This window comes from Sinocyclocheilus anshuiensis, unplaced genomic scaffold (assembly GCF_001515605.1).
Source record: "Sinocyclocheilus anshuiensis isolate Anshui unplaced genomic scaffold, SAMN03320099.WGS_v1.1 scaffold522, whole genome shotgun sequence".
In the NCBI taxonomy this organism is placed as follows: domain Eukaryota; kingdom Metazoa; phylum Chordata; class Actinopteri; order Cypriniformes; family Cyprinidae; genus Sinocyclocheilus; species Sinocyclocheilus anshuiensis.
The window spans coordinates 457,382-471,089 of record NW_015544185.1 but is presented as its reverse complement, the minus strand read 5'-3'; the positions used below and the strand labels follow the sequence as shown (position 1 = coordinate 471,089).

At 35.1% G+C, this 13,708-nt stretch overlaps 1 protein-coding gene across 1 annotated transcript in view; it reads left to right on the top strand.

Annotated features, from left to right (window-relative positions):
• LOC107696445 (neuron navigator 1-like) overlaps nucleotides 1–13,708 on the top strand; it is an 82,388-nt gene that overhangs the window by 5,173 nt on the left and 63,507 nt on the right. The window contains exons 2-3 of the mRNA XM_016496776.1: nucleotides 416–518; nucleotides 5,678–6,040. Coding sequence (XP_016352262.1) covers nucleotides 416–518; nucleotides 5,678–6,040 — 466 coding nt within the window. The remainder of the gene's footprint in view (nucleotides 1–415; nucleotides 519–5,677; nucleotides 6,041–13,708) is intronic.

The following is a 13,708-nucleotide window of genomic DNA, read 5'->3' as shown; positions in this document are numbered from 1 at the left end:
TCTAATATGCTGATTTCTAATTTGTTCAAGAAACATTTCTGATTATTAGCAATGTTGAAAACAGTTGTGCTGCTTCATATTTTTGTGAAAACTGTCATACAGTTTATTTTATAGGATTCTTTGATTAATAGAAAGTTAATAAGAACAGCATTTATTTGAAATAGAAATAATTTGTTACAATATAAATGTCTTTACTGTCACCTTTGATTAATTTAATGCATCCTTTGCTGAATAAAAGTATTAATTTCTTTAGAAAATAAATTACTGATCCCAAACTTTGCAACTGTAGTGTGTATATATATATGCATTTATAAGACATTAAATTTAAATAATTGGTATAAAATGACATGAAATGAGAGTAATTGTTTTTTTTGCATACTTACTGTACATTGCATTTTGATCATTATGTGTGCAGATCCCGAGTCTCAAAGGAAACGTACGGTTCAGAATGTTCTGGATCTCAGACAGAACCTGGAGGAAACCATGTCCAGCCTGCGAGGGACTCAGCTCAGCCAGAGGTGAGTGAGAACCAGCACATGTTTATGGCATGAAAAATCACAGCCAAACTAATTCACGTAGATGCGAACTGCTGCTTTTCAACGAATCGTAAATGTTCTTTGGAAACAATCTTCACGCACATTTGTGTCACAAAGAGCATGAATATAAAAAGGCTTTATATTATACACAAACAATTACTTTTTCCACAACCATTCAGCCTCCCACGTCTTTTGGGAGAGTTGCCGCTTCAGTCGTTCAAACACCTGGCTGCCACATTCACAAATACACAGTGAAACCCTTTCCATCAATGAATGACAACAAACACACACACACACACACACACACACACAGAAATCAGCTGGACTCCAGGATCAGATATACAGTCTTTTGTGGTTGCATAACTTAAACTGATCGTTTTTATAATGTATTTGTACAATTGGAAAACTGTACATTAACTGTATGAACTAAATTATAATTTATATATATATATATATATAAAATAACTATATAACTATATTAACAGTCTATATGTATGTATATAAATATATGTATGTACATGTACAGTGATCAAACTTACAATTTCATTATATTACATTACAAAAAAACATCAAATTTTAAATGTAATGCAGGGAATTCTGGGAATGTCAATTTACGGTTATTTACTGTAAATTAAACGGTATTTTTCACTTCCAAAATACTATACTTTATACTACCGTAAAATTTATGTCCAATACATGTAATGTCCAATACAGTTTTTCACCGTATATAGTAGGGGAATTTACCGTTAACCATTTAACAGGTTTTTACTGTAGCATTTTTACAGTCTTTTACCGTTAAATTCACGGTCATTTTTTACAGTGTATATATATATATATATATATGTGTGTATATTTAGAGAGAAAGTATATAACATAAAGTGACAAAGTAAAACTTTTCATTTGATATATATATATATATATCTGTATATCGCAATATTTATATATGTATAAATATCTACAATGTATATAGATCTTAAAGTGACTTAAAGACTACATATATTGTATATAACTACTGTATATATGTAACATCTCATTATTTTTATATGTATGCATGTATATATACAGTACATATAAATGAAAATGTATGTGCTAGTTACAGAATAAGATGCTACTTCCTAATGAATGTGTTTTCCTTCCCCAAAGGTGTGCTATGCTAGCTGTGCTTAGCCTAGCAATTATGCTAACTTTGATCTCAGGACCTTCCTGAGTTTTGCCCCTAGAGATCTCAGCCTGTCCTTCCTCCTAACATCAAACCTTTCCCTGCAGGCTAACCATTCACTGCTCTACTAAGTTTTGGAGCAGAAGACTTTTGTAGTAGATATATAACACGCTTACTAGACCTGCAGCTACTGCTGCCTCCATTTTAAAAAGCTGCACTTGTATAAGACTGATGAGCTTCCAAAGACTTGATGGCGCAGGCGTAAAAATGATTCATACCGCACTTAACCCACAGAATCTCAGCCACGCTAATGTATGTGTGCATAATGAGCTTTTCTGTAACGGGACACTTCTGTTAGCCTTCAAGACATGGAGATGCATGACCTAATACGACTCAGAATAGAGGTGCACTTTTGATTTTTCTGAACATGTCGATTCCTATTATACACCTGCTGCACTACACAATATCTGGACTCTGTCAAGATGTGCACTTGAATTGGAAAATCTGATTAATTCCTGAACCACGTGGATGCTTTTAAGTTCTCATGTGCTGTTTTCGTTTAGGAAAACTACAAACAAAACTACAAACAAGCCTTTTATCAATTCGGCATGTTTCGGTAATGATGTGTGACTAGTATTTAATCAAAACCCGCAACAACACAGTGTTTTTTTTTTTGTAACATTGATATGCTAGAATAGTTTTTATTAATATTTTGAATTTATTTTTATTTTTTAGATTTTGTTTAGTGATTTTGTTGTGTGCTTTTGTCAGTTTTTTATTATTTTTTATTTTTTAAAGTTTTAGTATTATTATTATTATTTTAGTTATATATTTTAGTACATCAAGGTAAATTAAATGAAAATGAGAAATATTGCCTTGGAAAGCAGCTAAAATAAATTAAGTTTAATGTTTTTTATATTTTATTTGATTTTATTTCACTTAATTCACTTAATTTTTTTTACAGTACAGTAGTAGTATTATTACAATAATATATTTCACATTGCAATATTTTTATTTTAAAAATTATAATAAAAATAATCATCATAATAATTATTAATATAATTTTATTTGCCAAATTGTACAGCCCTACAAGCAAGCAAATCAAACCCGAAGCTCCTTTAAAAAAATGCATTTTAATTTACTTTTTATCAGACAAACTGCAATCTGATATATTTTTTCTTCACCAAATAATTCAGCCATTAACAACAGAAAATAAATTATGAGGTATACTGCAACACAGGCACGTGCACAGGTAGGGCTCAACCTGTGCAGAGCACATGTTATGTTATAAATCTTTTCAAACTAATCTGTCAGAAAAAAAGATGGGGATATCTCTGGGGATGGATGACTTTGGTAAGGATGGTGAATAAGACTAAATTCAGCATACTGTGGATTTATGTTGAAGAAAAGTTTCATCCTTCATGATAGCGTCCCCATTATGAAGCCCCAAATTCATATTTTCAAATCAGTTAGACAAATATTATTAAAATATTATGTTAAATATTAACATATTTAAATAGTCATTAGAGCTTAAACCTGCCAAACAATTAATTAAGCAAATTAAGGGGATATATTATTCAACCACCTAAATGGGGGGTGCCCTTTTTCAGTTTCAGCACATGTCCCTCAAAAGGTCTGTGCACAGCCCTGCTGCAACAAATGAGAAGTTTTTAGGGCTCCTTGCAGCTTTTTTTTTTTATTTTTTGCCAAAAAAAAAAAGCTAAATGATTTAATGTTTGAAAAATAAAATAAAATAGGTATATTAGTATTGTAGTTTTAGTTGTACTGTTTTTTATGCATTTTATTTTATAGTATATTATTATAGTTTGTTATTTTAGTACATTAAGTTAAACTAAATGAAAATGAGAAATGCTGCCTTGGAAACAAGCTGATATTTTATTTTATTTTATTTCAGTTAACATTTATTTCAAGTATGGTTTTAGTTTTAGTTAACTGTAATAACCCAGAATGATCCACCAAATTATGCAGCTTGTCTAAGCGATTGTAGAAGAACAGACCTGAACCACCTAGCAACATCCTAACAAACTGCATAGTAACACACTAGCAACCACTCAGAACACCTTAGCAACTGCATACCACACCTTGGCAACCACTCACAACATTTTGGCGGTGTATTTTGCATGGGCAAACACACTCATTTTAGAAATGCAAAGATCTAGTTCAAGTCTGCTTTTGCCATTACAGTCATTGTTGATTTTAGTAATGAGAAAAACTCTATAAATGTTCTTGCCACATAGTGTGCGATGTGGAGAGAGCAGGACCTTTGCTTTGGCTTCATGTAGGATGTGATGTGGCACTGAAAGCGAATGGAAAAGCCGGTCATGAGGTTTGGGAGTGGCTGCGCCGTCACTGTGAAAGGTCCAGTGCAGTGAAATAAGGCTGTATGTGTGCTATTTTCAGATGTTTTTTGAAAATACTGAGAAATGAAACATTTATTCTGTCTAGAAACTCCCATGTGGTCCTTTATCACCAATCCAGGTCTGCCATGAATGCCAGTAATGCTGCTGGATCCAGAATCCAGATCACTCATTCCATTTCATAATCAACTCAACTGATATATCATTCAGATACATGCAAATGACAAATATGAGTAAAACTGAACTATTTTTTCCTAGGACTGAACAATGATCTGAATCAAAATAATACCGCTTTTTACTATGTGTAATAAGAAGCATTTATAAACCTGTTGCCAAGACAAATAAACAAATTATTTAATGTTTGAAAAGTAATCAAGAAGCAAGCATCAAATTTGTAATTTTACAGTTGTATTATTATAAAAAGACATTATTATTTTTTTTAGATGCTGCATTTTCCAGTACAGTAGTATTACAATAATAATCAATTTTTTAATTTAATATTTTATTAAATTCTTAATTTTTTTATTTTACAGGACAATAGTATTATTACAATAATATATTTCTCACTGTAATATTTTTATAATATATATAATAATAATCATAATAAAAATGATCGTCATAATAATTATTATTATAGCCATATTTATATAATCACAATAGAATTTTATCGGCCAAATTGTGCAACCCTACAAACAAGCAAAGCTCCTTTAAAAAAATACATTGCAATTTATTTTTTATCAGAAAAATCTCTTTTTTTTTTCTTCCCTAAATAATTTAGCCCTTAAATAGCCCATCGACAACAGAAAACACTTATGAAAAATGATGAGGTATACTGCAACAAAGGAAAAGTTTTTAGGGATTTTTTTTTTAACCAAAATAAAAGCTAAATGATTTAATGTTTGAAAATAAAATTATTTATTTTGTATTAAATATGTATTTTTATTTTATAGTACGTTATTATTATTATTAGAGTATTTTTTTTATATTTTTATTTAATAATAATCATCATAATTAAAAAATCATCATCATTATTTTATATAACTTTATTGGCCAAACTGTGCAGCTCTAAAAACAAATACAGCAAACCTGAACTCTAAAAAAAAATGTAATTAGTTGTTCCCAAATCGTTCAGTCCTATAATAACCCATCGACAACAGATTGAAATTATTAACAGACCTGCTGGCAACCGAGTTACATTGACTAAATGACCCACTAGCAAGAATAACAGACCAAATAATTTTCCTTCAGCTGGCTAACACTAACCGAATAACCCAATGCCAGTGTGTTTGTGTGCTTTTTATGCCTCGAGTGCATGAAATATTTCAACCCACAAGTGCATTTTCTTTTCACAGCTGTGTGATGAATTATCTTGAGAGAAGTGTGTAAAAATAGCTCTTCCATGTTTATGTGGTGAAGGAAGATGTTATATTATTCAACTGAGCTGGTGCATCTGGTTATGACATTTTCATCCTCAACAGATGAATTCTACCACAGATGCATGCTTTTCTTTAGTAGGTCATGAGTTCCTGTGGCCCTCATCCGATCCAACAGCCCTGTTATGTTGTGCTTTGCATGCATCAGTAACCCTCTCTTTCCGTCTACAGTTGTCTGGACAGCAGCGTCTGCTACGACAGCGATGAAACCAACGCTCGTAGCATCTCCAGCCTCTCCAACCGCTCCTCTCCTCTCTCCTGGCGCCACGGCCAGTCCAGTCCTCGTCTGCAAGCCGGTGACGCTCCTTCCTCAACGGGCAGCAGCTATGTGTCGGGCAGCAAGGCCTCATCTCAGTACACCTCTCACACCATGCCTGCCCGCTGCTCCAGCCGGCTCAGCCACACGTCACGCAGTGAGTTCATCGAAGGCCTGGACGCCGGAGACAGAGACCTCAAGTCTGGTTACCTGAGTGATTCTGATGTACTTTGCAAGAGCCTTAATGACGACGACGATGACGACAATCTGGCCAATGGGTGAGTTGTCTGCATGTGTTGCACTGCTAAATATTTTCAACCTTTCATCAAATTCAGCACAAGAGGGAAGTTGAAGATGATGCTTCACTCTTAAAAATAAAGCTTCCAAAAGGAGGTTTTCGTAGTGATGCAATAGAAGAATCATTTTGGGTTCCTCAAATAACCTTTAAGTGCACAGTTCTTAAAACATCCATTTTATTAGTGTGAAGAACATTTTAATAATTTAAAGAACCTTTTTTCCACTATAAAGAACCTTTTGTGCAGTGGAAAGTTTCCATGGATGTTGAAGGTTCTTCATGGAACCATTGATGCTTATAAGGAAAATTTATTTTTTTATTTTTTGGTGCCCCAAACTTTTCCAAAAGGAGGTTTTCGTAGTGTTGCAATAGAAGAATCATTTTGGGTTCCTCAAATAACCTTTAAGTGCACAGTTCTTAAAACATCCATTTTATTAGTGTGAAGAACATTTTAATAATTTAAAGAACCTTTTTTCCACTATAAAGAACCTTTTGTGCAGTGGAAAGGTTCCATGGATGTTGAAGGTTCTTCATGGAACCATTGATGCTTATAAGGAAAATTTATTTTTTAATTTTTTGGTGCCCCAAACTTTCCAGTAAAAAGTTGTTAAAAGAAACATTTTTTCTAAGTTACCAGAGAGGCCTGCAGAGATGCTGTTAATGATGACTTGCCTCCTGGCACAGATTCATAACTTTACTACAGGATCTTCAGATTTTTGTATAGGATGGTATAAAATGTACAAAACGTATGTAGTTGGGGCTCAATGCGTAATATTTTCATTGCTTTGGATGTTTGCTGCAGCTGCGAAATCTATGTAGACTACAAAGTTTGGAATTGGCAAGATTTTTTAAAGGTGGGGTAAGCGATTTCTGGTAGCCAATGTTGATTTTTTATCCGCCATCTCTATCTTTCTGTCACTCTGCTCAGCTAATGTCCGTCCTGCGCACTGAACTCTCTCTCCTCCACATCATGAGTAGACACGCCCCTTACTGCTGATTGGCTACAAGTTTTTGTTATTCGGCCCGAATCAGTTTTTTAAAGCGTTTTTGAAAAATCGCTTACCCCACCTTTAAATGTTTTTGAAAGTAGTCTCATGCTCACCTAGGCTGCAATTATTTGATTAAAAATACAGCAAAAAAACGTAATATTGTGAAATATTATTACAATTTAAAATAGCTGGTTTCTATTGTAATATATTGTAAAATGTCATTTATTCCTGAGATCAAAGCTGAATTTTCAGCATCATTACTCCAGTCTTCAGTGTCACATGATCTTCAGACATCATTCTAATATGCTGATTTGCTGCTCAAGAAACATTTCTGATTATTATCAATGATGAAAACAGCTGTCCTGCTTAATATTTTTGTGGAAACTTTTTGTGGTGAAATAGTATGTTCAAAAGAACAGAATTTATTTAAAATATAAATCATTTGTAATATTATCTTTACTGTCACTTTTGATCAGTTTAACGCATCTTACTGAATAAAAGTATGAATTTCTTTAAAAAAAAATCGACTGACCCTAAACCTTTAAATGACAGTGTATGTTGACTGTCACTCTTGGTCCAGTTCAATAATATTGATTATTAAGTGTGGGATTGACAGTGGAGGAGGTGTTGTGAGTGTCAAAACGAGAAATGCTCAGCTTTATGCAAATCAGAAGCAAAACAAGAGAAGGTACATCGGTTGTAGCCTATAGTATGTATAAATATCATTAATACACAGTTTTGATCTTGGTTGTGCTGCGTTAGTAGTATTTGGTTAGTATATTTTATTTTGTTAATTCGTTTGATATTTATCAGGTTTGTAGACAAAGACTGCACACACCAAAATACTAGCAAATAATCAAGTAAGCATTTAGCAGACGCTTAACAAATATGCTGATTTGCTGAAAAGGCCGATTATTACCTCATTTGATGATGCTGAGTTCAAAAAGAGCAATGGAAACTTTCCATCATTTACATTTTTTTCACAAAATAACAATGAATAATCAATCATGGATATTAATCAGGTTGAATGCACTTATCAAAATAACAAAAACAGTAAAATGTCAAAAAAAGAAGTAGCCACTCACTGCAAAGGAGTGGAAAAAGTGGATTATGCATAATAAATCAATGAATCAAAATCGATCATACAAAATCATAAATTGACTGAGAATTGAACAAATAGTTGTAATCTTTAACATAAAGTGTAACCTAATACACTAATGCACAAAATAACAGCAGTTAAATGACAAAAGTTTAATGGCAAAAAGCAGATTTCAAAATATATAATTTAACTTCAAGCCTGCAAAGGAATGGAAAAAATGGGGGGAAAAAACAGGATTTGGCATTAAAAAAATTGTTTCGAATCATTCAAACTTATAAAAATGGGTTGAAAATTGAACAAATAGTTGTAATCTGGCTCAGATTCAGACAGGAATCATGTGTTTGTGGCAGTTTTTCTGCTGATTAAGGGATAATACAAGACTTCTTCACCATACAAATGGTTGTCGAGAGCAAAAATGCTACAAAATGCATCACATTTACTTAGAAAGTGTAACATGCTTGAGCAAAACGGACACTAATTTTGGAATCAGCACCCCAAAATGATAACGCTTTAATTCATTATTGGATTTCATTCAGGAAATATGATGCAGGGTGGTATTAGAGATCAAACTACACATTGACACCTTTGTTTCCACTATTTTGAAACACCTAAATTGTCTCCAAAGCCAAACTTTTTCAACAGCAAACCTGCAGCATTTCAATGCACCCAGTCACCATTCGTGTCCTTTTGCAAGGTCGAGCCATCTGCCAGGTCTCAGATTATTCATATAACTCAATGATTTCATTGTAATCTTGTGTTCCTCTTGGACTCGGTCAGCACGCAACAGTAGGAGTTTGACAGCAGGTGTCTGATCTGAACTCAGTCACCTCCAGATTTGAGGACAGCCACTCCTTTATTGGCCTTGATTGTCTTTCTAATTCCTCTTTTTCAGCAGAGAGTTTGAAGTTATCAGCACAGCTCACTGCTCAGTCACACCCCCCCCGGATACACACATTGCTTGCACAGTGAGATGATGAAATCCAGGCCAGTTCTCCTGGGCGTGAATCTGGGCTTTATCTGGGAGGCTCATGCGGAGGGATTTAGCGAGTGCCGCATGACGGTGGGGTGATCAAACCCAGCCCTCGTTCTCACTTTCTACTGACGCTTCAATGCAGTGAGCGAGAGAAACTTACATAAGAGAGAACAGACCTCAACAGTACGGATCATCAGAGAGCTTTGGGTCAATTGAAGTAACTGTCTCTTACATTATAGGAAGTCGTGGCTTAATGGTTAGAGTTGGACTCATAACCCAAAGGTTGCGGGTTCGAGTCTCGTACCGGCAGGGATTGTAGGTGGGGGGAGTGAATGTACAGCGCTCTCTTCCACCTTCAATACCACGACTGAGGTGCCCTTGAGCATAAATGGCTGCCCACTGCTCCGGGTGTGTGTTCACGGTGTGTGTGTGTTCAATACCACGACTGAGGTGCCCTTGAGCATGGCACCGAAACCCCAACTGCTCCCCGGGCGCCGCAGCATAAATGGCTGCCCACTGCTCCGGGTGTGTGTTCACTGCTGTGTGTGTGTGTGTTCACTGCTGTGTGTGTGCACTTAGGATGGGTTAAATGCAGAGCACTAATTCCGAGTATGGGTCACCATACTTGGCCACGTCACGTCACTTTATTGGGCCAGTCTTAACCCTCCTGCTGCTTAACCCTCTTGCACTTGATTTTCAAACTGCTCGAAAAACTGGTTAAACGGTTTATTTCTTCATGAAATTTTGTGGATATTTTTCATTTTGGGTCATGAATGTGCATGCAAAGCTTCGACACATGGATGTGTTTTGGCTAGGCTGTACGAATGTTATGACTTGTGTGTTGAAGTCAGATTGACCTCTATTGTTTTCCATGCAAAATCAACACTGTGAAAAACACTAAAGAGTCAGGTAAAAAACTGAAAACTTTGTCAAACACTAAAATATGAAATACATTATGAAATTTAAGACTCAAAGTAGAAAAATATGTGGGTCAAATGGACCCCTAACAAAAAAAATAACACAAAAACAAGATAGGAATTATTATTATTTACTTAATTAAAACAAGCTGAAGTGACACAGTTGCTGAACACTTTATCACAGCTTAATTTCACTGTGTTTAGTCCATTTAAATATGCAAAACTGAAGTTTAACTAATCCATTTATGTTAGGATTACATTAATCATTTTTATTGCATTAACTGAAATGCATGGGTGGATTTTTATTTCCCAGAATAGGACTGAATTTGGAAGGTAAATGTGTTATTTTAAAAGTGTTATTTTATGCAAGCACTTGCCTTTAAGAATTTAGTGAATTCAAATTGATGTATTCACTTAATATTACTTACTTAAACTTAGTTAAGTGGATTTTACTCCATTCCGTATGTTAAATTTATTTAAAATCTGAGTGTAAACACTTTTTCTTTTTCAGTCTAGAAGTATCAGTTGCATTGTAACTCCTGGGAAATTTTATAATTTTTGACACGTATACAATATGTTTGATTAAAAAAAAAAAGCTAAAATAGCTATTCATATTTGAATAATTTCATATTTATCAGATTAAAATATCATATGATGTTAGTAGGGCAAGTACAGATCTGAACTAGGCTGAATCAAGGCAGCCAAAAAATGGAAAAACTCATTTATTTTTATTTATTTATTTAATGTTTTATTTGTTAGGGAATTATATATATCTTTAGAATATGTAGTATTCAATTCATTAATAATTCTCATAATTACAGATTGATCCACTTCCTGAATTTCAAATAATTTAACATCATCCTCTATATTCTCAAATTGATTGGCATCTTCATCCACTAAGTACTGCCCCTCAGCTTCAACGTTTGAAAAATTAGATTCAAGATCTTTTACTGATTGAATAAAAAAATCATTAAATATATTTGCAATTCTTTTTGAGTCATGAACAACTTCATCTCCAACTTTAAGAATATCTTATGATGCTTTTTTAAAGATCATTATTTTGTTTAGAAATGCTGGAAAGAAAGCTATTTATGTACTGTGTGTAAAGGTGTCACATCTTCTTCAGCTTCAGAATGTGAGAGAGTCTAAATGGCAAGAGATTTTTGGGTCGAGCGTTTCCCCTAAAGGTTGCTGGAGGACCTTGTACAAACCTCCCATTGAGAAAAGAACTGGAGACCTACAATGGAGGATTGTGCATGGTATAATAGCCACAAACAGACACAGAGCACACCTCGATCCACTGGTTGAGGAGGGCTGTCCTTTTTGTGGAGCACAAGAGACTGTCTTCCATTTATTTTTTAATTGTGGGAGATTACAACCATTATTTTATAAAATGGAAGAGTGGTGTCAAAACCTGGGGGAATTATTTGCACCTGCAAGGTTATTTTTGGGCCAAAGTACAGCAGAAGTAAAATGAGGAGTCATGTTTTATTAAACTTCTTATTTGGGCAAGCAAAGATGGCTATATGGTTGTCAAGAAAAAGTAAATTGAATGATAAAGGATCAACTGATGCTATTTCAATACTGAAGGGATTAATAAAATCCCGTATTAGTATAGAGTATAGTTATTATAAGTTGATAAATGATCTGCAGATGTTCAAATATAAATGGGAAGTTAATCAATGCATTTGTGAAGTTGACTCTGATGAAGGTTTGCAAATTTATATTTGAGTAATGTTTGTTTTATAATTTTGCGCCAAAAATGTATTATTTTTTCTCTTTTGATGTCAATCTAAATTTTTAAACTTTTTGTTATAAAGAGACCTTAAAAGTCAAAGTCTCTCGCTCTCTCTCTTTCTCCATCTCTCTCGCACTCTCTCTCTCTCTCTCGCGCTCTCTCTCTCTTTCTCTCTCTCTCTCTCGCGCTCTCTCTCGCTCTCTCTCTCTCTCTTTCTCTGGTGCATGCTGGGAGTTTGTGGAGGAGCTGAGCGCGTGTTGAGAGCGTTGCTGAGAGTGATTGTGAATAATCTTCAGTGTCTTTATTTATATATTTTCTCTTTTTTTCTTTTCCCCTCGCTTTTTTTTTTTTTCAGTGTAGGAAGAAAAGTTTTTCGTGTGTGTGTGTGTGTGTGTGTGCGCGTGGGTTGTAGTCGCCGCTATGGCGACTGCTCACGCGCAAGGAACACCGGCCCTGTCACTCCGAAATGGCTGCAGGTGTGTACCTGAGCCCGGGGTGACAGTGGAGGAATTGCTCGTGATTATTGGTCAGAAACTTGGTTTTGAAAACATCGTCTCGGCTTCATGGATGAACAAAGCGGTAGTCGTGTTTTTAAAATCTGAATTACTCATCAATGAGTTGACTGTGAGTGGAATATGGGTAAAGGAAACTTTTGTTCCGGTAACCCCGCTATCTGCTCCAGCAACTAAAGTAACTGTTTCTAATGTTCCCCCGTTCATATCTAATGAAGCTATTGTGAAAGAGTTAGTGAGATTTGGTAAGATCGCAAGTCCCGTAAAAGCGGTCCCGCTCGGATGTAAACACGACGCACTAAAGCACGTACTTTCTTTTAGACGACATGTCTTTATGTTTCTTAACTCGCCGGAGCGGACTTTGGAAGTTTCTTTTCGTGTTACTCATGGAGAGAATTCCTTCATGGTGTATGCGAGCACTGAGAGTCTGAAGTGTTTTGAATGCGGGGATTTGGGCCACAAGCGTTTTATGTGTCCGCGTAGAGAAGAGCAGCGCGCTTCTACATCTCGTGGTGAGGAAAACGATGTTGAGCCTCAAGTAAATAACACCGAATCTGAGAGAGTTGAGGAGCAGGTTAAAGAAGCTACAGAGGAGGTGAACGGGCAGCAGGAGGTGAGTGACTCTGCTGTTAATGCTGGCTGTGTGGAGCAGTCTGGAAGTAGTTATTTACCTGATAAAGCTGTGAGTGTTTGTAAAGAAAATGATCAGAGTGATGCTGATGATGATACTGCACAGAATCTTGGTTCTGAGGAAAATATGGCTGATGAGACTGAGAGTTTATCACAGTATACTGATGATGGAATGAGAGATGATGAGCAGTGGCCTGATATGTCTAAGGAGGTTGTGGAAAATCTATATCCCCTTGAGCAGATCAATTCTTTTCTTGATAAGACAAAAGGAAAAGCAGGTGTTGAAATAAGAGATTACTTCCCAGATGTTGAAAAGTTTATTGCTTCAGTAATGTGGTTTAGGAAAGAAAGTAGCTATGATGAGCTTTCACAACAGAAAAGATTTTGTCTTAAAAAGTACTTAACTGTTGTTAGATCAGGAAGAAAGATGGGAAAAGCGAGGGGAAAATCTAAATAACTACAATGGCTGAAAATTTCTCCTTCCATCTGATCTGTTTTCTCTTTTTCTCTTTCTTCCTTATGGAGATCTTAAGGGTGGGTTCTCTTAATGTCAATGGGATGAGGGATGGACGAAAGAATGAGGTTTTATCAGAAATTATTGGTTTGAAAGATCTGAGCGTGACATTTTTGCAAGAAACTCACAGTACTTGTAGTAATGAAGTTAACTGGGGATTATGGTGGAAAGGAGAGTATGTTCTCAGTCATGGGACTAATTTAAGTGCTGGTGTGGCTGTTCTTTTTTCTCCTACTGTAAATGTGAAAGTATTGTCAAAAAACGAAGTAGAGCCAGGAA